The 24,947-nt window shown below is 57.2% G+C and overlaps 2 protein-coding genes across 20 annotated transcripts; one reads left to right on the forward strand and one right to left on the reverse strand.

The window, feature by feature from the left end:
• The first annotated feature begins 747 nt into the window (after nucleotides 1-747).
• Nucleotides 748-15,790, forward strand: HMCES (5-hydroxymethylcytosine binding, ES cell specific). Of its 19 annotated transcripts, none has more exons than XM_061129011.1 (10): nucleotides 748-792; nucleotides 1,055-1,260; nucleotides 6,845-6,988; nucleotides 7,671-7,796; nucleotides 9,434-9,615; nucleotides 12,258-12,450; nucleotides 13,642-14,577; nucleotides 14,642-14,992; nucleotides 15,024-15,105; nucleotides 15,137-15,790. In XM_061129011.1, the coding sequence occupies exons 2-7, from the start codon at nucleotides 1,078-1,080 to the stop codon at nucleotides 13,876-13,878; spliced, it is 1,065 nt and encodes a 354-aa protein (XP_060984994.1). In that variant the 5' UTR covers nucleotides 748-792; nucleotides 1,055-1,077; the 3' UTR covers nucleotides 13,879-14,577; nucleotides 14,642-14,992; nucleotides 15,024-15,105; nucleotides 15,137-15,790. The 19 variants fall into 19 exon arrangements, with proteins under 19 accessions (XP_060984994.1, XP_060984988.1, XP_060984993.1 ...); XM_061129005.1 differs by having other exon boundaries at nucleotides 13,642-14,289; nucleotides 14,518-14,992; XM_061129010.1 differs by having other exon boundaries at nucleotides 13,642-14,289; nucleotides 14,578-14,992.
• A 6,794-nt stretch (nucleotides 15,791-22,584) lies between these two features.
• On the reverse strand, nucleotides 22,585-24,035 carry LOC133046101 (histone H1.10). Its single transcript, XM_061129012.1, has one exon. The coding sequence runs from the start codon at nucleotides 23,674-23,676 to the stop codon at nucleotides 23,032-23,034; it is 645 nt and encodes a 214-aa protein (XP_060984995.1). The 5' UTR covers nucleotides 23,677-24,035; the 3' UTR covers nucleotides 22,585-23,031.
• Nucleotides 24,036-24,947: the final 912 nt, after the last annotated feature.

The raw sequence follows: 24,947 nt of genomic DNA on the forward strand, positions 1-24,947 counted from the left end.
GGGTGCACTCCTGCTGCTGGAGGAACAGCCCCACGGAGCAGAAGCCCCTGGTTTCTGCAGCTGGACTTTTAAACCCAGGCCTGGCGGTTTTGCCAATACATCTGTCTTGCCTACTGTTAAAAACATTGGCGTCAACCGTTAAAGATTCGTACTGGGGCTTGGGGGGAAGGTGGGGGCCTTGGGAAGTGTTCTGGTGCCCACTGAAGTTCGAGTGACCTGTGGTTCGTGGAATTTTCCTGATGGTTTTTCAAGTCTTGCCCCAAACCGTGGGCAGTTAGTATGACTGCCAAGTAAAGACAATGTTTTCTGATTTCACCCCCACAATGACCTGGAGCCCTGGTTCCCGCTGTGCGGAGCAGGGCCCGCAGGCCCCTGGGTGGCATCGCTGGCCTCTCAAGGACAGCCTGGACCCTCGGGCCCTTCCCGGCCCCTGCCCGAGGTTAGCCATGGGGGCAGCTCACCCCGCAGGGGCACGGCCAACACGGAGGACGTGGACCCCTAGGCTGTCCGTCTCCTTGTCGGGCCCTACGTTCCCGGGGAGAACGTTCTCCCCGGGAGAGCTACGTTCCCGGGTAGTCCCTGGGCACCCTGCGGGAGTGGGTGCAGCGCGGGCCCGGGCCGAACAGCCGGCGCGCTGGGGGCGAGGCCTGTCACGGGGCGGGGCCAGGCGGGCGCTGGGGGCGGGGCCTTGTGTGGGTGGGGCCATGCGGCCTCTGGGGGCGGGGCCTGGCCCGAGGGGCGGGGTCCGGCGCGGTGCCCGCTGGCGCGCAGAGAGTGACGGGTGAGCTGCGGGTGAGACGCGGCGGGCGCGGGCAGCGGCGGGGCTCGGCCCTCTGGGTCAGCGGTCCTGAAGCGGGCGGAGCGGGGCTGCGGGCGGCGGGGCGGGAGGCGGCCCAGACGGGGAGGGTCCCTTCCGTCCCCGGGCCGGGCCGGGCCGGGCCGCGAGGCGGGCGGCGTCCCCGGGAGCCGGGCGCGCGGGCGGGGGTTGGGGCTGGGGAGGGGCGGGCCGCGTGGGGCGAGGCCCGAGTCCGACTCCCCCCGTCCCCGCGCGCAGGGCCAGCGGTCTGGGCGCCGAGGATGTGCGGCCGGACGTCCTGCCACCTGCCTGTGGAGGTCCTGGCCCGGGCCTGCGCCTACCGGGACCGGCAGGGCCGCCAGCGGCTCCCGGAGTGGAGGGACCCCGACCGGTACTTACCCTCGTACAACAAGAGCCCGCGGTCCAGCAGCCCGGTGCTCCTGTCCCGGCTGCACCTGGAGAAGGTGAGCGCCGACCTGACCTGGGTCATTTGGGCATCTTAAAGAAAAGAGGGGCGGGGGAATCGCTCTGCCCCTTAGGAGTCCAGCTTATCAGAATCTCTAGGCTTAGGGCAGGGTTAAAACTAGTCTGCAACACCTCTGATGTTTCTTGAACGCTGCAGTTTCTACCCTTTCTGCTTGTTTTATCTTTAATTGAAGCTAGGAACAGAGGTGTTTGGTGTGGTATTCTAAAGTTTAATTGCTTTCTTTGTGTTTATAGAATCTACCTCTGTAGTGTTGGAGTGGTCAATAATTTATAATGTTTTGCTTCCTTGCTTTATCTCCTGAAAGAGAGAGGGGGGGAGTGTATGTATACATGCAGTGTAGTAAAAAATGCTTCATTCCAGAGAATAATAGTTTCTCCATGTCTTAGATATTTTAAATATTTTCGATATGTTTTTTAAAATCTTGATTGTGTCCATCTTGGATTTTTGTTCTGTTTGGTCCGTAATGCATGAGTCACTTTATGAAGTTGCTTGAACCCCTGTTGCACACTTTTTCTTTTTTAAGTTTTGGCCCCACCATGCAGCATGTAGGGATCTTGTTTGCTCACCAGGGATTGAAACCTGTGCCCCCGGTAGTGGAAGCACAGAGTCTTCACCACTGGACCCCCAGGGAAGTCCCTGTTGCGTGCTCTTTAGAAGCGTTGTGTTTATATGGTAGTCAAAAGATTCATCTTTACGTTAGGAAGATCATATTTTGAAATCGGCGCACGAGATAACTGATTCTCTTGGTTGAGTGAGGCCATTTACATGAAGGTTTACTTGAGCCATTTTTAGTCGGTGCATACTTCCCTACTCAAACTAAAAAAAAAGCCTTTTAATGAGCAGAAAATAAAAATAAAATAAATACTATGGGAAACCTTGACTGGGAAAAGAAAAAATAAAACGTTTCAGAGGAAAGCATGATCTGGAGACGAGGACTGACTGCAGTTTCTTAGTGCTTGGCCCTGTTTCTCTTTGTACCACCTCATTATAGAATGAATGTTAGCTGGAAGAAAACAGGTGTGAAGACAGACGTGCAGGAAGACTGTGGGTGGTCCCAGGTTACCGGTCGGTGAGGGACAGCTGGTACCAAGGTCCAGTCCACCCTTCCACTCCGGTGATGCTTCCTGGAACTAGGAATGGGAAGGTGGGGCTCCTGAACACACAGAGCCCTCCTCTCTGTCAGCGCTGTGCATTTGCTGATGTAATGTTTTGACTCCACATCTCTCACAAATTTTATAAAGATCGCTAGGATTTCCTGATTTTGATAAATAGTTGAGTTTTCATTTATCTGAAAATGAGAAATTGTGAAATTGTAAAGCCAAAACAGAACCGTTTCGGCTCGTTCATCCACATCATCAAGACCAGCGCCTGTGTGCAGATTGTGATATTTGCATTTGAAACCACCGATTTGCACCCTACTTCCGCTTCTGCTTATGCAACCCCAGTGCTACCAGCTGCTCTGATCACAAGTCCGAGAGGGCAGAGGAGAAGATGAGTAATACTGAGCAGTATTCTCAGTATTTTGGCTTAGAAGTACTTTCTATTTATCATGCCCCGCTATGGGGCAGCCCCTTACCTGGGTTTGGTTTACAGTTGTCGAGTGAACGCACTCAAGTTAAACGTGCTACATGGAACTTGTAAGAGGACGATCTCCCAGTCTCGGCACCGCTGACACCTTGAGTGAGATATTTGTTGCAGGAAGCTGACCTCTTTGCACTGTGGAATGTTTAGCAGCATCACTGGCCTACTTTGAAACCCCCCAAAATAATACTCATGTTGCTTTCGAGTCACTTATGGACGTACAGAGTAGTGAAATATGAGTCCCAAATACACATCCCAGCTGAGATCAAAGCTCCACCTTCTTGTTTCGGCTTTTATACTATAAACAAGTGTCTTTTTTGAGATCTATTTATTGCTAATTTTTTTTTTTTTTTTTTGTATTTCTGTGCTTTTGGCTGGCGATCTCACTGTTTAAAATTGTCCCCAGGTGTAGTGGTAAAGCGCAGGCTAGAATTCCTAAAAGCAAGGAGGCGGTAACGTGCCTTACAGAGAACATGCATGTGTCAGAGACGCTTCACTCGGGCATGAGTTACTGTGGCTGTGGTCATGAATTAATGAACTGACAATATATGTTAAATAAAGTCTAACATAAAACAGTAAATATGCTGAACAGAAACACAGAGAAGGCATGGTTGTATATGGACCAGTTAATGAAAAGATGGCTATAGGCGCCTGGCCTCCTAACTCTGTATTTCCCCCAGAGCTGCTCTTGGGTTTCCCTAACCCCCTGTGTGCAGTGACTTTGCGGAACCTGACTGCATGTGGAACAAGCATGGACTCTGTGGTGTGGGGGAGGGTTAGCTCATTAACACAGGCAAGGTTTGCAAAGAATTGAGACAGGCTCTTGTGAAGAGCACAGTTGAGGCATTCAGTTCAATTCAGTCTCTCAGTCGTGTCCGACTCTGCGACCCCGTGGACTGCAGCACGCCAGGCCTCGCTGTTCATCACCAACTCCCAGAGCTTGCTCAAACTCATGTCTATGGAGTCAGTGATGCATTAGCTTGGAACAAAAAAGGGAAGCCCTTCCAAGATCCTATCACTGACGGTTTCCCATGCTCTCGGAATCCTTTGCTCTCAGCTCTTTTCATTCGGCTTTTACCTCTCTAGATACTTTTTCTTGAACTGCACTTTTCCCTCATTTCTTATTTTTTCTTTTTTCTCCCCTGGCCGCCCCCCTCCCCCCCCCCCCCCACCTCCAGCAGGTTTCATCCTGTGGTTGATTTACTTTCTAAGAAATTTCATCCTCATGGCTTCACCAGTCACCTTTATGTAGACTTTGCGGTTTCTTTTTAGTCATAACCTCGAAAAATATTAAACTACCACATGTGTACCTCCTCCATGCCACACATCTAACTAGGGTCTTCGTATGAAGGCCTAATTCTTGCCTTTATTCCGGAGATTGGCAAACCGTGGTCTTCAGATCCAGTCTGGTAGACTGCCTGTGTTTACAAATACAGTTCATTAGAGTTCAGCCCTGCTCGCTCGCTCCCCGGCTGCTCTGACATGCCCAGGGTGCCAGAGCTGAGTGGCAGCAGAGACCGCATGGGCCCGGAAAGCCACAAACACCCGCTGTCTGCTCCATTACAGAGAAAGTGCTGACCCCTTCTCCGTACCATGCCGCCTGTCTCTTCAGTTTAAACTCCACATGCTTGTGGGACATAGGAAGCGTCTCTCTTCGGATTTCATTCTGGTGACTCAGAAAACCTTTCTGTTTTGTTCACAGTGAGGAATTAGGGCAAGGCCTTGCAGGTACAGTTTGTCTCTTCCCTGGAGTCTGGGGTCTCCAGAGGCAGAAAGCCAGGGTCCTCTGATCATTTCTGTACGTGAAATTTTCTGGGACAGAGCAGCATCCGTTTATCTGTTGCCTCTGGCTGCTCTGTTCCTGTAATAGTGTTTATTAACATACCAGAGACTAGGGTCTGCAGAGTCTGCAATACTTACTATTCAGCCTTTCAGAGAACAGTCTGCGAGCATCTCCCCGCTCTCAGCTGCCGGCTCTTGGCTCCTACCTGGGCACAGACTCGTGGCCGGTCCCCAAAGTCTGGGCTTTCTCACGCGTGGTGGTCTTAGCATCGCTGGATTTCTTACACGGTGGCTCGAGGCAGCGAAGGCAGGGTCTCGGCCAGCACAGAGGAGGCTGAAAACCCCTTGTGACCTGGCCTTAGAGAGCTTACAGCGTCTCCGGTGCCACATTCTGTTGGATACAGTCAAGTCGCAGACCCATCCAGAGTCAAGGACATGGAGCATGGACCTCCCCTACCCCCCAGCTCTCGACAGGGGAAGTCTCAAACGCTTGGGGACCCCCTTCTTCTGAGCTGCCACAGACTTCCCACTGTTAACCTGAAATTCGGCCTGTGGTCTTTCCCCAAATCACACCCCTCTGGGGATGTTTCTCTTTTGCTCGGTAGTGCCATCAGTACTTCAGTCTTCCGGCCTGAAAACCCAGTCACCCCGTCTTCTGTGTCCAGTTCTCTGGTCTCCTGCCTCTTGGATGTCCTTTATTATCACTGCTCCCACCAGACCCACCGTACCACTGCAGCAGAGCCCAGAATGTACTCTGCTCAATCTGCCAGCCCAGTGTCTGTACCGAGAGAAAAGTGTGTGCATTTTAATCTGTCGGTCTCATCAAATTCTCAAGGGGCCAGGTACCCCAAGAAAGTTTAGCAACCATATGTTCAGGGCGGGGCCCCAAAACTCCCCTCGCGTTTGGAGGTTGGTTAGAAGACAGCATGTAGCGTGGCTGCGGTTCATTACAGTGAGGGGATGCACAGTGGAGTCAGCAAGGGGAGCAGGCGCAAGTGGAGATCTGGAGAAATCCGTGCCCAGGCTTCCTTACGGTCTCTCCTCCCTCCCTGGGAGGGACACACCAAGCAAGTTCTTTCTGCAGCAGTGAGAAAGGGAGTAACTCGTGTGCAGTGTTTCCGCCCAGAGAAACCCATCAGACACAGGCCCAGGTTTGCTGGGGGCTGGTCACGGAGGCACTCTGCCCAGCAAGCAGCAGCATCCCAGACGCCCAGAGGGAAAGCCGGCGCTCAGCAAGAACGTCGTCCTGCCTGAAGCGGGCCTAGGGTGCCATCCCGATCAGTTAGGGGCAGGGGCACGCCCTCAGGAGCCAAGTTCTCAGATGCTGCCTGAGCGCCAGCCCTGTGAGCAGGCCCTCCTAAAAACAGCATCCTCAGGCTTGCTGTAGCTTGCTGCCCGAAGCCACTTCCTGCCCAGCCTTGGCACCGCCTCTGATTTCACCTTTGGTCCCTCCTCCCATCTCTTTTGTGTCCCAGTCCTGTTCCTCTTGTGGGGTCCAATCTGAGAAGCCCCTCACCCAATGCTCCCCCTTCTGCCCCTCCCAAGGAGCTGATCGCTTCCGCAGGCCCCCCTCACAGATCACTGTCTGCCGAACTTTCCCGGCCCGCCTTACGAGCCACTTACATCGTATCACGTCATGTTGCTCAGTGTCTGTATGGCCTCACGAGGATGGTGCAGGTCCTTCCGTGTGTCCCCCGGTCGTAGCACGGACCTTCCGTAGGGTGACTGCCTGTCCTGCGTGCCTGGTGAGAGCTAGGCCCTGTGAGGTGCAGGGCCTCGGAGCCTGTCTCTCTGTGGCCGGCACTGAGTCACAGTTTACAGGAGCTAAATCTCTTTGCACCCCCAACCCCCCAGGCAGAATGTCATCCGTCTGATAAACACGGTTGCCTGAGAACGCCAACCACTCACATCGTGAGAAGTCATTAGATCTGTTGGCATGCAGGAGCTCTCCCTTTTCACAATCATCTACTCTCTGCGTTTTGACACTGGTGGTGGTGGGGTTTAGCCACTCAGTCGTGTCAGACTCTTGCGACCCGTTGGACTGTGGCCCGCCGGGCTCCTCTGTCCACGGGATTCTCCAGGCAGGAACACGGGAGGGGTTGCCATTTCCTCCTCCAAGTAGTGCGGTGCGTGTCCTCCATAGGGTTTTGCAGGTTCCTTCCCATCTCCTCACTGCACCTTACCCTTTCCCCTGGCAGGACGCAGACTCGTCCGAGCGGATCATTGCGCCCATGCGGTGGGGCTTGGTTCCCTACTGGTTCAAAGAAGCGGATCTTTCCAAGCTGCAGATCAACACCAGCAACTGCCGCAGTGACACCATAATGGAGAAGCGGTCCTTCAAGGTAGGCGCGGGCGCGGGCAGGTTCCCGGTCTAACTGCTGGCGCCTTGGACACCTGCGGATAGCCCCAGGCTGTCCCGCTCACCGCTGTAGAGTGCTGTTCACCGTACCCCGGTGAGACAGACCGGGTCTCACCAGGACCACGGCGTCTTTTTCTCCCACTCAACTGTGGGCTGCCGGGCCCGGCTGGACACGTGGCACCCAGCCAGAGGTTCTCATGTAGCACTCGCGTCGCAGGACGGCTGGACGTCCAGGTGGCGTCTAACCCACGTGTCCCGCCCTCAGCCGGGATGCGGGGACAGAGGGAGGCCCGCCCACATGTCTCGTGGTGGGCGGGGGCAGTCAGGCATCTCACGCGGCACCCTGCGCACCCTTCAGGGAGCGGGCACAGCCACGGGGCTTTACGGCCCCACCTCAGAAGTCCCAAGCATCGCTTCTGCTGTGTTCCTTGGTTTATTCCGAGCCGGCCCGAGGTCACCGACAGAGGGGACCTCATCGCATGTGAATCCTTCTGGGTGGGGCTCGTTGCGGGGGAGGCCAGCTTTGGAGAGAGGCTCCACAGCACCTATTTCCTCTTAGGCACATTATTTAATCTTTCCAACACTTGTGTATGTGCGACTTCACACCTATAAAACGCAACGTGCAGAGGAATTACCGTTCTGAGGTCGCCCGTGCTTTCCCCCAGGTGCCTCTGGTTAAGGGGAGACGCTGTGTCATCTTAGCGGACGGATTCTACGAGTGGCAGCGACGTCAGGCCACGAACCACCGGCAGCCCTACTTCATCTACTTCCCGCAGATCAAGACCGAGAAGGTAGTAGCAGTGGCGTGTCCGTCTCTGTTTGGCTCTCCGGTCTTCTTGGATGTTTGGTTAGGTAGTGTTCCTGTTTTTTTTTTTTTTCTCAGCCATAAATTATCTATTCAGATTCTTCTTCTGTGCCATTATCTCTTCTTTCTGGGATCCTCATTATACATGTTTTAAGACAGTGTGGTGTCGTCCCATAGCTTCCAGATGTCTTATATACTTCATTCTTTTTCTCTGCGTTTCAGTCTGGGCCATTTTTACTGATGTGTTTTTAAGTTCACTCTTCTCTCTTATTTACTCTTGAATCTGGTCCTGTTGATTTCTGCATATCTTAGCAGCTCCTTGGTTATCTGGCTGTTTTGTATATCTTAGAAATTTTTTCACTGGTTGCCAGATATAGAAGGTAGGAAAGAGACTGAGACCAATAATATTTGTGTCTGGACGTGGATATGTGTATCTTCCCTTAGGCTGAGTTGATCTTGTCAGGAGCTGGGCTGGACTTGGGTCTTCTCGTGCACCAGGCGCTTTTCACTGTTTGTCTGGTGTCGCCCCGTGTTCAGGGTGAGGGCTCGGTTTCCAGAGGGTTTTCCTGAGGAGCCCTGCTCCCCGCACTTTGAAGCCCTCGGGACGCTCTCCATAGGCACCCGCTGCTGCCCGTCACCCGGGGCTGCTGGCCGCAGAGGCTGCAGCGCGCTCTCTGCTGTCCGGGTCTAGCCCTGTCTTAAGCGGAACGGAGCCCCGGCTGGCGGGCTTTCTCGGTGGGCCTGCTCCTCCCCAGGGGAGCAGAGAGCTGTTCCTGTCATCCTTCTGCAGCCTCGGCGGGGCCTCCCTTGACTCTTAGGAGTGACGGGATCTATCCCTTCTCCCCTGGCCCCTTCTGCTCCTCGGAGGAGAACGGCGGGGTGAGGCTTCTCGCCGTCCCCGGCCCTGTCTCTCTCGGGAGCACCCGTGGAGGCTGGTCCGGACGCCTGCAGCCCTCTTGGGCAAGCCCGCACTCTGCAGAGGGCAATTCAGCGATCATCTTATCTGAATTCTTAGCTGCTGCATAAAGGAGGCCTCGTTTGCCCTCTGCCACCACTGGGAAGCCTGCAGTAGGGCCTTTTCTCCCTTGGGTGACCCTGTCTTGGCTTTACAGTTCAGGCTAAGTGGCTGCCCTATGACCTGAGTGCTCTGATGAGTTTAAGGAGAGTTATGGTTATGGAGAGTCTCTGCCTGTTCTTGTCGAGAGGGAGGGTGGAGGTCACACTCTCTCTAGCCTTTAGAAGCTGGGGACTGAATCTTGAAGGCAGTAGGAGTTTGCCCGTCGAGGGCGGGCAGAAAAGACCTTTCGGGCAGAAGAGGAAAGTTACTTCCTCGAGACTGGAGGCTTTGTTTACAGACAGCTGGGCGGGCAAGTTCCCTTGTACGTGAAAGCTGGAATGAGGCTCCAGATCCCGGCAGGCCTGAATGCCCAGGGGAGGTGTTAGCCTGTATCGAGACAGCGTTCGGGAGCCGTAAATCTGCCTCGGGGAGGGTCTGCGGAGCAGCCTCTGTGCTCCTCTGACGGCGCGTCCGGGGCCTCTGTGCTGCAGGCAATGATGGCCATGCTGCCGCCTGCAGGGCAGGGCTGCCGCGGGGTGCCTGACCTGCCGTGGGTTTGCTTCCAGTCCGAGCAGGTGGGTGCTGTGGCCAGCCCCGAGGACTGGAAGAAGGTCTGGGACAACTGGCGGCCGCTGACGATGGCCGGCATCTTTGACTGCTGGGAGCCCCCGGAGGGCGGAGACTGCCTCTATTCCTACAGTATCATCACGGTGGACTCCTGCAAGGTCATGACCGACATCCACAACAGGCAAGTCACACCCCGCCTGCGTTCAGAGGGCTCAGCGCAGGCTTTGTCGTCTCTGGGCTCAAACAAGCAGCTTTCGGAGCTCAGGGTTTCTGTATGCACAGATTTAGAGAGTCGGAAACTAAGCCAGTTGCTTCACGAGATACGGGTACAGTCTGCGCGGCTGTAACATGACACGCATTCCTAAAAGTTACCACGCTATGCAAAACTGTACAGTGAAACCCAGAGAACTTACAGAAAAGTGGGAATAAGGCGACAACACTTAAACATTTTGTCAGTGACCCAGCTAAAAAAATAATAAGAATCTAATAAAACCCATACTACAGTTTCATGCATTCCCTAGCTAAGAAGTACAAAGAAACTATAGTAAATGTAGTACCATACCTTAAAAAGACCTGAAATCAGCCTGTGCTGGCCGGGTCGCAGCTTGTGACTTACTGTGACATGGTGGAAGGAAGGTGATGCGAAATGATTGTCTTTTCCGGTCTTAAATCCTGGGACGTGTTCTCCTGTCTTTGAAATGTTGTTCCTCCGAGGCTGGCCTTCATAGTAGATACATGTTTAATCAGAACCGGACGTTCTGATGCGACGGACCGCCCCCCCCAGCCAACTTCAGTGTCACCCCTGGAAATGCCTCAGCGGCGTGCCTGGAGCCAGGCAGACAGCCATCGTAGCCTGATGGAGCCCCCTCCGTGCCGGTCTGCGGTCTTTGTGTACGGCCAGCGCGTTCTCTTTGTGAGAAAGCCCCCCCCCCCCCACTTTTTTTTACTGTGTGGCTTTCGGTCAGCATCCTGAGAGGTCTTCCTGTTGCATCTGTCCCTTCAAGCCTGGCTGCTTGCAGTTGCCCCGGCCGCGGATGCCCCTTTCCTGCGGCCCCCTTGCTGCTGTGGAGCCTTTATGTCTGTTGCCCAGGAGAGTCCGCGTGTTCTCTTCTGCTTTCAAGATTGTCATTTAGTCGCTCAGTTGTGTCTGGCTCTTTGCAACTCCATGGACTGTAGCCCACCAGGCTCCTCTGTCCGTGGGATTTCCCAGGCAAGAATACCAGAGTGGGTTGCCATTTCCTCCTCCAGGGAATCTTCCCACCCCAGGGATTGAACCCACGTTTCCTGCATTGGCAGGTGGATTCTTTACCACTGCGCCACCTGGGAAGTCTGGCTTTCAAGATGGTTTATCATTATTTCAGCTTCTCCCCAAGACTTAAACGTTTTCCGTTTTCGTGCACTGCTTAGAATGTCTGAACCAGGAAGCTTAGACACGTTTGAGGTGTTGAGTGAGCAGTTTTTTGAACAGAAGAGTTTACAAGTGCAAAGTGAGAGCAGATCACCACTCTGGAGGCTAGCGTGCGATGCGCTGAGGTAGCCGTCGGCGTCCGAGCTGCGTGTTGCGTGTGCTCTTACGGGGTTCAGTTCAGCGGGGTGAGGTTTGCTGTGTGCACATTGTTTCCTCACAGATAAAACAGTGTATAAGCAAACACAAAATTGGCATTATGTTTAAATTTCTCTCTATTAGTCAATCACACTGGAGTAAATTTTCATTTTAAAAACAAGCACTAGCAGAACTGACGTACTTGTGTAAAGATCTCACAATTTTTGCCAGGTCTCAATGCCCTCGGCAATGATATTCTGCTGAAAAGAATCCAGTACGGCACGTATTGCATTATCTATTTTAACCCCTTTGTCCTAAGCATTCTGTCTGAAATGATGCTTTTCTGGGATATAATATTTCTAGTTTTGCTAATTCACCTTAAAGTTCTATTTCATCAAATCTAAGATTTTGTTCCACTGTTTTATGCAGTTAAGAAAAGTAAACTGCTGCCAATGAAGTTGTGATACAGTGCAAAGATGCCATTCATTGTAAATCTAGATTTCAGAGATTTTAAAACGCTATTTAAAAATATATCTTGATCCAAAAAAAAAAAAAATATATATCTTGGGAAGATTCCCTGGCAGTCCAGTGGTTAGGACTCCATGCCTCCACTGCTGAGGGCCTGAATTTGATCCCTGGGAAACTAAGATGCTGCAAGCTGTGTGGTGCAGCCAAAGAATAAAATAACAAACATATGTGTTTGATGTTTAATATGTGTTTAATTTGTTGAAGTACCAATAATTATTAAAAGTAACATTCATGCATGTATCTCCTAAATTCAACTGTACCACCCCCCAATGAAGTATGTACATGCTTTGCACTGGCCTAGAACATAAAATTGGAAGCTAAACAAGGGCTCTTTTCCTAACGTCTCCTGGGTACCAGGAGTTGTCTGGGGCGGCCTCTTCGCTTTTCTGAGCCGTGGTTCCCTCTCGTTGACAGTTATATAAATAGCTCTCCTTTACATAATCCTGCCTGGGTGGGAAGGCTGGGGTCTTAATGACAGACAGGTGTCCTGGGCTTTGTCTCCCCTTGACGTCTAGGCCGGCGCCGTAAAGGTCACTAGTCCGCTAGCGTGTGCGCGGGAGGGCACCCGGTTGTACTGCCGGGCACAGTCTTTGCCACCACACTCTGAGATGGCTCTCCACGCTGAGCTCCGTGCGCTGTTGTCCTCGGGGGCACGGGACAGCGTGCGGGGCGCAGATGTGGAGGGGCACGGCCTGTGCATCAGCTTACTAGACACCCCCCCTGCTGCCCCCGACCCCTGTCTCACCCCCCAGGATGCCTGCCATACTGGATGGGGAGGAGGCAGTCTCTAAGTGGCTGGACTTTGGTGAGGTCTCAGCTCAGGAAGCTCTGAAGTTGATCCACCCCACGGAGAACATCGCCTTCCACCCAGTGTCGTCCATGGTGAACAGATCCTGGAACAACGCTCCCGAGTGTCTGCTCCCGCTCCACCTGCTGACCGGAAAGGTAGGGGCCTGGACGCCCGCCGGCCCTGCCGGGCGCTCTGTCTGCTCCGAAGGGCCTGTTAGTGCATGCTGGGACCTTTACAACCAGAGACTGAATCCAAACCACCCACAATTCTTCCTTGTGCGCAGCAAGGCGGCCCAGGGCCGTGATTCTCAGAGCTGGCTGCGGGTCGGCCCAGTGCACGCCTGTCAGTGTTGAGGCTGGGCTGGGCCTTCTGTACCTCTGGGAAGCTGCTCGGGTGGGTCTGATAAGAAGCCACCTTTGAGCACTCATCTGGAGAGTGACTGTGGAAAGGACAGAGGGCCCCTGACCAGAACCGTCTCTGCTGCCAACCGAAAGGGAGGCGTGTTTCTCTCCCTTTTCTCTGCTTTTCCAACTACAAGATGGGGCATTTCAGTCCTCACTCTCCTTCAGGAGACTGGAGAACATTCCTGCTAGGAACACGAGCTTCTTAGAGTTGGCGGAGGTCACAGGGGTATGTTTTGAAAGTAAGGTGGACAGACAAGAGGCCTCGGTGACAAGGAAGCCCAGAGCGGAAGTTGGCCCTGCTGATAGCAGGGATGAGGCGTGGGGGCGGCAGCTGCTCCTCGGTGGCCAGAGGATGGCGACAGCTGGGACCACGGCCCCTGTGCCGTTTCCCTTAAAGCCTCTTACGTTTTCACACTCACAGTCAGCGTCATCCTTTTTCTGTTGTTTCTCTCAAAGCCTTATATCCCTGGTAGCACTTTTCATTACCTGTCTCTAAGAAAATGCAACTGTAGATATTCATTTTGCACCAGACATGGCCCCATGTCTGTCACGGTCTTCTCTGCAGAATTCACGCTCTGGAGAGCTGGCGTCCTGTGCTGGGCTCGGGTGCAGGGCGCAGCCGGCCCCTCTCGCCCGGCCTCTGTCTGAGGGCTGCGTCTCCAGGTCGCTCCCCGCACGGCCTGCTCAGGCTGAGTGCCGCTCTTCCTCTGAGCTTGCTTCATTCTCTGCCCCGGTTTGGAGAGCCTGCCCGCTGTCTTCTCTGGCCGGTCTCGCCCAGCACGAGCTGCCCCCTCTCCCTTCCGGCCCTGGGAACCCACCCCGCTCCCCTCCTCGTGCCCCTGGTCACATCTCCGTGCCCAGGTCGGTCCCTCGCACAGTGCCTCTTCCCTGGTTTCCCAGGAGCTCGAGCTGGCGGTCTGAGCTGCCACTGCTTTCTCCTAGGAGCTCAAGGCGAGCGCCAGCAGCCAGAAGATGCTGCAGTGGCTGGCCACGAAGTCACCCAAAAAGGAAGAGCCCAAAACACCCCAAAAGGCGGAGTCAGATGTGCCCCAGTGGTCCAGCCAGTTCCTGCAGAAGAGCCCGCAAACCCCCAAGCGAGGCAGCGCTGGCCTCCTGGAGCGGTGGCTGAAGCGGGGTCAGGGGGAAGAGCCTGCGGCCAAGCGGCCTCACACGCAGTAGCACCGGCCTTCCCGAGGCCGCGGCCCGGGCGCTCGCTGCTAACTACCGCGCGACCACAGGTCGTGTGTGTGTGTGTGTGTGTGTGTGTGTGTGTGTGTGTGTGTGTGTGTGTGTCACGGCCGAGGCGCTCGGTGCTAACTACCGCGCGACCACAGGTCGTGTGTGTGTGTGTGTGTGTGTGTGTGTGTGTGTGTCACGGCCGAGGCGCTCGGTGCTAACTACCGCGCGACCACAGGTCGTGTGTGTGTGTGTGTGTGTGTGTGTGTGTGTGTGTCACGGCCGAGGCGCTCGGTGCTAACTACCGCGTGACCACAGGTCGTGTGTGTGTGTGTGTGTGTGTGTGTGTGTGTGTGTGTGTGTGTGTGTGTGTCACAGCCGAGGCGCTCGGTGCTAACTACCGCGCGACCACAGGTCGTGTGTGTGTGTGTGTGTGTGTGTGTGTGTGTCACGGCCGAGGCGCTCGGTGCTAACTACCGCGCGACCACAGGTCATGTGTGTGTGTGTGTGTGTGTGTGTGTGTGTGTCACGGCCGAGGCGCTCGGTGCTAACTACCGCGCGACCACAGGTCGTGTGTGTGTGTGTGTGTGTGTGTGTGTGTCACGGCCGAGGCGCTCGGTGCTAACTACCGCGCGACCACAGGTCGTGTGTGTGTGTGTGTCACAGCCGAGGCGCTCGGTGCTAACTACCGCGCGACCACAGGTCGTGTGTGTGTGTGCGTGTGTCACGGCCGAGGCGCTCGGTGCTAACTACCGCGCGACCACAGGTCGTGTGTGTGTGTGTGTGTGTGTGTGTGTGTCACGGCCGAGGCGCTCGGTGCTAACTACCGCGTGATCACAGGTCGTGTGTGTGTGTGTGTGTGTGTGTGTGCGCGCGCGTGTGTGTCACGGCCGAGGCGCTCGGTGCTAACTACCGCGTGATCACAGGTCGTGTGTGTGTGTGTGTGTGTGCGCGCGCGTTTGTGTGTGCGCGCGTGTGTGTGTGTGTCACGGCCGAGGCGCTCGGTGCTAACTACCGCGTGATCACAGGTCGTGTGTGTGTGTGTGTGTGTGTGTGTGTGTGTGTCACGGCCGAGGTGCTCGGTGCTAACTACCGCGTGATCACAGGTCGTGTGTGTGTGGGGGGGGGGGGGGAGTTCCAAGGCTGAGGGGTGTGTGCGCGAGCGCGTGTGTGTGTCACGGCCGAGGTGCTCGGTGCTAACTACCGCGTGACCACAGGTCGTGTGTGTGTGTGGGGGGGGTGGGGGAGTTCCAAGGCTGAGGGGTGTGTGTGTGTGTGTGTGTCACGGCTGAGGTGTGTGTGTTGGGAGTTCCAAGGCTGAGGGGTGTGTGTGTGTGTGTGCACGCGTGTGTGTTGGGAGTTCCAAGGGCGAGAGGTGCTGCGCTGAATCCTACTGTGATCACAGGTTGCACTTGGGGTGGGAGGTTGGTGGTGGAGTGGCTCCCATCATAGCTCAGTGTTAGTTCAGGGTTTCCGCCTCCCGAGGCAGTGCGTGCTGGCTGTGACCGGGACTGCCGGATGGGATGGGCGGGCAGCCCCCATCAGCTCCGAGAAAGGGGAGGGAGCGCTGGCCCACAGCCCTCGCCCGGTGGCTGGGTGGCCAGGTGGGCCCTCCCTCAGAGCCCGTCCCTGCTGGCGGTTCTCAGCAGACGCTGTATTCTGCTCAGCCTGTGGGCTCTTTCAGTGTTTGGGAGTAACCTTTTTCTTTTTCTCTGAATAAACTGTATTTGATAACCTGTTTAGAAAATGCTGCCGGTGGGAGGAACTCTGATCTGTTTCCTCCTGGCCACGGTCCCGGGGGATGATTTTGTCACAAGCGTGGGGGCACTGGGGTCTTTGCGGGCAAAACTGCTTTTTTGGAAACAATAAAAAGACTTGGCAGGGGGCTCTTTATTGAGTCTCTCTTCACTCTTAACACCTGGGAATTGTCTGAATCCACTAACTTAAAGCAACCGGAGTGCCTGCCGGGCAGGAGGGGCTGCGGGGGCCGGCGCGCAGGCCGTGCCCCGGCTCAGGTGCGCAGCTCCCGGGGTCAGGAGGGCACGGACGGGGACACGGGTGGGAGGCGGCCACCCGCCCAGCCTGGTCGGCGCCCCCGCGTTTGCTCTGCAGGCAGATGTCCGTGTGCGTGGCTGTGGCCGTCCTTCCGCCCCGCCCAGATGCCTGCGTCCGCGAAGGCAGGATGCGCGCACCCCTGCAGGCTCACCCGGGCGCCGCGTTTGGTTGGGGGGACCGCCGAGGCGGAGGGGTCCCCGGCTCCTGGGCAAGCCTCTAGGACGTCCGCCCGGGCAGGACCGCCCCCGCCCCACGGCCATCCCGGCGGCTGCTGCTGCAGACTGGAGCCTCCGCATCCGAGCTGCGGACCGTCAGCCCGACCCGGGTCTATGCAAATCAGGGATCGCAACGCCACCAATCAGAGCGGGGCCCGGCGCTGCTCCTGCCAATGGCGGGGCCGGGGGGCGGGGCCCGCGCAGCCCGGGCTCCCCGGTTCCTCTTCCGGGGCCGCGGAGGGTGGGCTGGAGCCGGACCCGTGGAGGGGCGGCGCTTTCCTGCAGCTTCCGTCTCCTCTGTGCTCTTCTGCTTGGAGTAAGAGATTTTACAAATACAGAGAATATACAGGAATGTCGACTGTAAGACTTTTTTTGTCGTATTTACTTCGTTTAGTAGAGCAGCAAAAGGGAAATTCCTTTGGTTTTCCGCACTCATTCCCAGAGTCTGTGTGCTTTTCATTCTGGTTTTTATACCTCGACATAAATGTGATGTTTAAAGGCGCATTCTCATGTCAGAACATGGTTTTGTGATTTTCAGGTTTACGTTAACGGCGTCATGGGCATTTCCTTCTGCAGTTTTACCCCTGTCTGAAGCTTCAGCGTTTCTAGGCATTGCCAGGTCGCGCCCCAGATTTTCACTGGACTGCCGTTTTCTCCCCTCTGCCAATCCTTACTCCTGCTTGTAAGAATCAAGTCTCAGAAGGGCAGCCTGCTCCTGCCCGTCTCCGGTGGCCACGGAGACCAGGCCCCAGCCATTCTCCCGGCAGGAGGGACAGTCCCTGCACAGGGCTCTCTGAGCCCTCCCGTGCCGTGTGGGCACACGGCTTGGCTCCAAGCCTCAGAGGGAGCAGAGGGTCCCCTAGACTCCAGATTCTGTTGCAGTGGACAGATGTCTCCCCAACTCCTGTCTGCAGCCCACCTGGCTCCATCGCTTCCTGTAAGGCTGTGTACCTGAAAAGCCCTGTGCATCCAAGGAGAACAGACCCAGGCGGGGGAGGGACTTGGCCCACAGGGGCAGGTTGGAGGGGCTCCTGGCTTGGGTCTCAGCTTGCAGGGTGAGGGCAGGACCCTGCTTTCTACCGGGAAAGCCCAGAGGGTAGGCTGGTGATGGGAATCAGAGAGTGATGGCTGACCTCAGCCAGAAGGAGGGTAGAGCCTCAGTCCTTGCGGAAGGAGATCTGGATTGGGCTGCATGGGTGGTCCCCAGTACATACAAAGCTGCCCTGAGACGTGGTTTGTCCATCTCTGAATCAGGACAGTGGGTGCTCACGGTTGAACTCCCAGGAGCCCACAGCAACAGGTGCTGGTTGTTGGGGAGCCGACACCTACCGCTGCCAAGGTGTTGCTCCTGTGGAGAAGGATCCCCAGGCTCCAGGGAAGAGACATGCTGCAGACTTCATGGGCACCACTCCCAGTGGAGGTTCGGGGAGTGGGGGCTGGGACAGGGCCCCACTGCCAAACTTTTCGCCCCCGATGGAGGCAGCCAGGAGAAAGGGAACACTTAGGAGAGGCAAGAGGAGTTGGGTGAGAACAGGGAAGCAATACCCGGAGGTGCACAGTGCAGGGCTCCGGGGGGAGGTGGTCACCTGGGGTGCGGGCGCTCAGCAGCGGCAGGCTGAGCTCGTCATCACCGCGGCGCTTTCCTCTGGCTCCTGCTCCATCAGGACACCACCATCCAAAGCCATTTGTCTCGTGAAACAGCCAGAACCACCCAACTCTCAAAGAAGATCAAACTGAGTGATCACACAGGTGGGGACCACAGGCCACACCACATCACATGTGATTTTGTTTGGCCTAGGAATTTATTGTTTGCTATGGATTTTGTTTGTTACAGAATTTATTTTGTTTTGGTAAAGTCCACACGACGTGAGGTTACCATCGCACCCGCTCTTCAGCGCACAGTCCTCTGCTATGAACAACGCTCACACTGTTGTGCAGCCATCACCAGCATCCATCCCCAGAAGTCTTTCCACCTTGCAAACCTGAGATTCTGACCCCGTCCCTGTCCCAGCCTCTGACACCCATCATCCTACTTCCTGTCTTTGTGAACTTGACTCCTGTAGGCCCTCATGTAAGTGGGATCATGCAATCCTTTCCCTCTGTGGCTGGCTTGTTTGACTGAGCGCACTGTTTTTCAGGTTAATCCATATTGTCGCCAGTGTCAGACCTTCCTTTTAAGACTGAATAATATTGCATGGTGTGTTGAGGCCACACTTTGTTCATCCAGCAGCCACTGATGGACCCCTGGGTTGCTTCCACCCATTGGCTGTTGTGGTTAGTGCTGCTATGAGCACAGCTGCGTGGATCTCTGAGTCACTATTTTCAATTCTTTTGGGTGTGTCCCCAGAAGTAAAATTGATGGCTCAATTCTATTATTTTTTGAGTAACCTCCATACTGTTTTCCAATAGCTGCATCATTTTACATTCCTACCATCAATGCACAAAGTTCCAGTTTCAATTCCACATTTTAAAAGTAGGTTTCACATGCACACACACAAAATGTATAGTCTCCACATAAAATCTTCTCAGGAGGTGCCTCTGATGACCGAGGCCCGTGTGGGACCACCGGCAGCTGGGGGACCCTCCTGCCAGGCTCCCTGGATGACCCACTCCCCTCCCTGCCTCCAGAGGGCAGCTCAGAAACTTGCAGGTGCTTCTGCAGTGTCTAAGAGAGCTCTGGCTACATTCTGCCCCGCTGTTGCCTGGAGACCCATCAGAAGGGCTCTGGGGCCTGTGCACCTCTGTTTGAGAGCCTGGTCCCGGCTGGAACCACCCACCTGATGGTGGAGAATCGCGATCTCTTTGCACGGCTGTGGCTGGGCCGCATGGGGCCACCCTCACTTGTATGTTTCCCTGCGGGGTGGCCACAGGCAGATTCTTGCCGGATTCGGGAGGAAGCCGCCGCCATGGTTGCCGGGCTGCCCACGTACCTCTTCGGTGGGAAGCGGCACAGGAGCTGGCAGTCTACTTTCTCAGGATTCTCAGGGTTCCTGATTCCCGGGCCAGATGTGGACATGTTCACCTCTGGACGAAGAGTCTCAGCTTCTGCAGGACAAGGACACCCCTGTTGCCAGGGTCAGAGGCAACATGTACTTGGGTTTCAGTCCTGTGCTCAGCACCAGGCCCTGTCCTGGTGGAGGACAGCTTGAGCCAGAGTTGACTGGGTCAAGACCCCATTCTATGGGTTGCTCGGGCAGTTTGGCCTCGAAAGGGGCCTTTGCAGCATCTGCGGAGCCATCTGGGGCCCAGGAAGAGGCAGGATCCAGAACACAGAAGCAGACCTGAGATCTGAGGAGGTTCCCAAAGAGGCAGGTCCCAGCCCAGAGAGAGGAAAGAGGTGGGCCTCGCAGGAGAGAGAGAACTGCACATCCAGAGGTGGTGGAAAACCTGAGATCCTGTCCAGAGGGTCAGACAGCCCTGCTCAGCAGATGAGTGAGCAAAAGATACCTCTTTCGGCTCTGTTTATAGATGAGGACACCGAGGCTTGGAGAGAGCAGTCTTGCCACAGACATCGGACGGTGATGGAGCCAGGTCCAGAGCCCTGCCCTGCCACTGCGGGCCCCCACTCCCAGCCCCTCCCAGCCCCTCTCCTGCCCGGCGGACGCAGGCCTGGGCCGTGGCCGCGCCCCCGGTCGCTTGCCTCCTTACTGCAGTGTGCTCACCTCATCCAGGAAGCCCTCCTCCAGGGCCTCGCGGTGTCACGTGCCTTCAGTGTTTATCTGGAATTGGGGGCCCTTGAGGCCAAGTCCAAGAGACACAGTAAGTAGATCCCCCTTCTCCACCCCTGCCCCCTGCTCTGTGCAGGAGCTGAGTGTGGCGTCAGAGCAGAAAATAGACCTCCCACACCAGTAAGGGGGGTGTTGGAACACCTCCCTCACGGGCTGTCTTGAGGCTGAGGTCTCTGCAGCCTTCCTTGGGGTGCCAGGCACACAAGGGGTGTTTCTTCAACTTCAGGGTGTGGGACCCACCCACAGAGGCGCCACTCAGCTGAAGGCAACTCAGGCAGAGTTGAGGAGGGGCCTGTGGGTGGAGTGAAGGCCCCGGGAGAGCGTGTGTTCGATTTTCACGGGTTTACTGGAGGCCTCGCAGGAGCAACTCTGTGGTGCGGGGCCCAGGTTCTCACTGCGGCGGCTTCTTGTTGCAGAGTACGGGCTCCGCGGCTGTGGCCCACGAGCTTCGTTCCTCCACGGCACCCGGAATCTTCCTGGACCAGCGATAGAACCTGCGTCTCCTGCATTGGCAGGTGGGTTCCTAATCACTGGACAACCAGGGAAGTCCTGGGTGAGTGGTTTTCAGGAAGAGCAATTTGAATGGATTACAAGGTCCAGGAAGTGGGCATGGGAGGATAAAATGAGCTGAAGAAGTGAGACTGGATTGCAGGTGACAGAAACTCAAGTCAAACTAGCTTATGTAGAAAGCAAGCATCGGCTCCTGAAACAGCCGGCTCTAAGCAGCTTCAGGCCCAGCCGGACCTGGGCCTTGCGTGAGCATCCTCAGCTTTCTGTTTCTGTGTTGGCTCCTTTTCCAGCTGGGCGCTCTCCATGTGTTGACAAGGGTGGCCACCGGCACCTCTGGCCCAGTGTCCCTTCCGTTAGTGGTCCTGGGCGGAAGAGCACCTCTTTCTCACTACTTCGATTGACTCATTGAGGTCAAGAACTCATTTCACCAATCATTGTGGCCAGGCAACAGGTTAAAAGAATCATCAGCCAGGTCTCTGGTCACGTGACCATCCTTGGGCCTGGAAGGGTCAGACCCCAGAGCATTGTGGCTGGAGAACAGGGGGCATGACTTTGTCCCTGGGAGAAAATGAAAGTACTTTTTATCATCAGAAGAGGCGCGCCAGTGCTCCTGGAGAAACAGGCCTTAGGCGTGGAAAAGGCAACAAGCCAGGGGCCAAGCCTTCAAAGAGCAGAGGGGAGAGGGTGACAGGAGAGGTGGGGGCGGCCTCAGAGCTGGAGGCCACTGGAACTGGGTGGTGAGCAGCACAGGGCCGACCTGGGGGGGGAAGTCTGGAAAGACCATGCAGAAGGGCTGACCTGCAAGGCCACTTAAGGGTGTGGAGCTGCAGGGTGGTCGTCAAAGGGTGGAGTTAGCAAGGGGAGGAGCTTGGGTCAGGGGGAGCTCTGCAAGAGGAAGCTGCTTGATGTGAAGAGCTTGGCCAGAAGAGGCAAAGATCACTGCCCCGTCCCTGCAGCCCACCCCACCCGAACCCAACCTCAGGGCCACCTATGAGAGGGCCAGAGAATCAGTCTCCAGCCCGAGGCGTACTTGGACAGCTGGGGTGAGCCCAGGTGGCATCTTGCTCAGGGAGAGGATGGAATCTGAGGGCTCACTTTTAGTGGGTCAGGAGCACCACCCCCTGGGCCCTGGAGAGGCCAAGGCCTCTCAGGGCTGCTAGCTGCTGGTGGCCTATTGGCTGGCTCTGCAGACAGCTTGGGACTGGCCCGGTCTGGCACGGTGGCCCTGCAGCAGGGTACTGGGCACACTGCCCCCCAATCAGAGCTGCAAAGGAGATGAAGCCGTTGCCAAAACCTGGGCTGGCAGGGTGGGTGTTTTTCCCAAGAATCCAGACAGCCACTGCCAAGTCCAGCATTCCTCCTCCGCCCCAATGGCGGCCTGGTCACTTTACAGAGATGACGTGGTTCCCTCCCACCCCCAGCAAAGCGTGGGCAGGGCCGGCACCTGAGCGGGCTTGGCCCCAGACTGAGCTGGGTGCCAACACTGGCAGCTGGCACTGCAGCAGGAGGCAGTGCGGACCCCCAGCAGGGACAGGAGGTCGAATAGGCCTGGGTGGCCGCTTGCCCACCGTATGGAGGGTCTATGCTGCCACCCCTCCCTGTGTTCCAGAGGGCAGTGGCTGCCAGGCAGCGGTCAAGTAACTTGCTGGCCCAGGACTCTAATGGAGATTCTCTGCGGCTCTCATCTAGTTCCAGCCCAGACTTGCTCAGCCTGGTCTGTACATACACACTATTCCGGAATGTTCGCTGGCTTCTCCACCGCTCCAGAGTTCTCCCGTTTTGCAGGGTTGTCCCTTCATAGGAACATATTAAAATAGGCCTCAGTTTATCCTTAACTCTGGATCCCACGTATGCTCCACATTACAAGCTCCAGGAGGGTCAGCCTTGCTCAGACCACTTCTTGCATCACGGTGGGTGGAACCTGGGTCCGCTGTCCACCACATCAACAGGGAGCCTCACTTAACTCTTAGAGTTAACTAAGCTGTGAAGGCCCACCCTGCAGTGACCGAGGGCAGACCCCCGCAAAGCCCTGCTCCCCCAGCCCCCGGACTAAACTGCCATTCTACCCACGTAAACCCATGCCTTCTGGGACCCACCGCCCAGCTCTCTAGCGGACTTAGCGCGCCGGAGACCCTCCGCTACCCATCCAGCCCAAGCTCAAACCCCCGCTTCCCTACTCCACGCGAAGACAACAAGAACGGTTGAAAGGTTTAAACAATTTATTTTGCCCCAAAAATGGAGACCAGAGGGAGAAAAGCCACGCGCGCTCCCGCGTCATTACCCGGCGCGCGCCCGGAGGCGGGGAGGGCGGGGGCGGGAAGGGCTGCACCGCCCTGGCGTCCTCGCGCACAGGGCCAGGGCGGGCAGGCGCAGCCCGGCCATTGGCGCCCCGGAGCTGGTAACCAAGGCGACAGCGCGGGCCAAGGGCGCGAGCCAATAAGGGCGTCGCCAGGGCCGTTTTAAAAATCTAAAGCAAATAACCAAAAAGCAAAAAAGATAAAAAAAAAAAAAAACACGCTCCCACGTTGGGGGATGGGCAGGCCGGCGCGGCCCGGGCCCACTGATGTCGGGGCGCGCACGGCGGTTCGGGCTCCGCGCAAAACCTACGTGCACTCTGGGGTGGAAAAGCAGGCGCCGGGGCCCTGTGATCACTTGCGGCCCTTGGGCACTTTGGGGACGCTGGGCTTTGCCGCTTTCTTCACCTTCTTGCCCCCCGCAGCCGCCGCCTTCTTGGCCTTGCTGCCTTTGTCCTTCTTGGAAGCGGCGCCCTTCTTGTGCGAGCGCTTCTCGGGCTGTGGGCCCTTGGCCGGCTTCTTGTCCGCGCGTCGCGGGGCGGCCGCAGCCGGGGCCGCCTTCTTGGCCTTGTGCGCAGCGGGCGCCGAGGCAGAGGCGGGCGCCGGGGCTCCGCGCCGCTCGCCGCCGCCGCCCTCCAGCTTCTTGCGGTTGAGCTTGAACGAGCCGTTGGCGCCAGTGCCCTTCACCTGCAGCAGCGTGTCGTTCTGCACCAACGCCTTGATGGAGTACTTGAGGTAGGTGCGCCCGTTTTGCTGGTCGAACCACGCCACCTTCTTGGCCTCGGCGTAGATCTTGGCCAGCGATGAGCCGTTGCGCTCGCCCAGCCGGCGGATGGTTTCCACCACCAGCTGGCTGTACTTGCCCGGCTGATTCTTCTTTTTGCTATTCTTCCTCTTCTTGGATGGGGACAATGAGGTTGAGCCTCCAGCCTTCGCCGCCTTCTTGGCCGCCCCCTCGGCAGTCGTCAGCGGCAGGGCCTCTTCAAGCTCCACAGACATAGTGGCGAGCGGGTTGGTAGCGGGCGGGGCGCGGAAACCCGGGGGCCGCGCCGGGAAGAGAAAGGCGAGGGGCCGCGGGGGCGCCGGGGGGCTGGGGGCGCGCGGCGGCTCCAGGCGGGAGCGGCCGCGGCCGGGCCTGGGGCCGGGCGGCAGGGCTGGGGTGGGGGCCGGGCCGGCCGGAGCGGGGGTCCCGAATCGGGACCGGAAGCGGGGCCGGCGCGGAAGCGATCGGAGCGCAGGAGTCCGGCGCGAAATGGTCGGAGCAGTAATCGTCCGGGAGCGGGGAAGTCGGCCTAGGGAGCTGCCACCGCTACCTACGCCGGAACTTGCTGAGCGTGCGCGCTGCGCTCTGGCGGGGGAGGGCGCCGCGCTCCCCTTTTATGGCTCCACGGCGGACCACGTTGAGAACAACAACAGCCTGGTCCGGGGCCGGCGCCAACTTGTGCTTCTTGAAGCCCCTTCTCCGGCCGCTGGCTTCCCAGACCCGGCCTCCCCGGCGCCGCTGTGCCCGTCTCTGTGCACCCCGGACAGGGCCCGAGCCCGTGGCGCGATGGAGAGGCGGCCCGCGCCCAGGGAGGGCTCGCTAGAGGGGAACGGAGGGGCGCACCCTAGGCTGAGGGAGCGCGAGAGGAGGGGGGCACCCCGTTTGAGGCCGAATAGCGCGGGCCCCCAGGGAGGCCCCGCAGCCCGGAGCTCCGCAGCCGACAGCCAAGAGTGCTCCACGGGCCCCCAAGCCCAGATCGCGTCCAGAGGCCCCCGGGCCTGCCCGCTGGACGGGCTTTAATTTGTCCGAACTAACACAGGGCACGCCCTCGCGCGGTCGGCTGGGGCAGTGTGGAAGGAGCCGGGACGCTTCGAGGGGGGTCTCCGCCTGAGTGCAAGGGGAGGGCGGATGCAGGCGCCTTCCTTTGCGCACCCGAGGCCTCCTTAGGCCTCGAGGGCCCAGGGCACCACGCGGGAGGCGGCGGGGAGGACTGCAGGTGCTTCTTTGGGGACATTCCCTTAGTCCCCACCGCCGCCGCGGATACTACAAGTGCCCCACTTTTATGGTGCGTGAGTAGCTTCTACCCTTACCCCAACGCCACAAGGCGGCTCCGGCGGGGACGAGGGGAGGCGCTGGCCCCCGGAGGATTTCCCAAGGAGGCTGGGGGAGGGGAGCGGCTCCTTGTTCTCTGCACTCCCCCCACCCCACTTCGTGTGGGGAGCGCAGTTGAGAGCGGGGACACACTCTCTGGGTACCAGGCGGAAGCTTGTGCAAGTTGGTGGCCCTG

The sequence above is a fragment of the Dama dama genome, chromosome 24 (assembly GCF_033118175.1).
Source record: "Dama dama isolate Ldn47 chromosome 24, ASM3311817v1, whole genome shotgun sequence".
Classification (NCBI taxonomy): domain Eukaryota; kingdom Metazoa; phylum Chordata; class Mammalia; order Artiodactyla; family Cervidae; genus Dama; species Dama dama.

What these genes read in the sequence shown, in the direction of transcription:
- LOC133046101 (XM_061129012.1), bottom strand. Translation starts at nt 23,676, where the DNA reads ATGTCTGTGGAGCTTGAAGAGGCCCTGCCGCTGACGACTGCCGAGGGG.
- HMCES (XM_061128992.1), top strand. Translation starts at nt 1,078, where the DNA reads ATGTGCGGCCGGACGTCCTGCCACCTGCCTGTGGAGGTCCTGGCCCGG. An exon ending in TGGAGAAGCGGTCCTTCAAG is followed by an intron (nt 6,989 to 7,670) that starts GTAGGCGCGGGC and finishes GCTTTCCCCCAG; the next exon opens with GTGCCTCTGGTTAAGGGGAG. An exon ending in CGCAGATCAAGACCGAGAAG is followed by an intron (nt 7,797 to 9,433) that starts GTAGTAGCAGTG and finishes GTTTGCTTCCAG; the next exon opens with TCCGAGCAGGTGGGTGCTGT.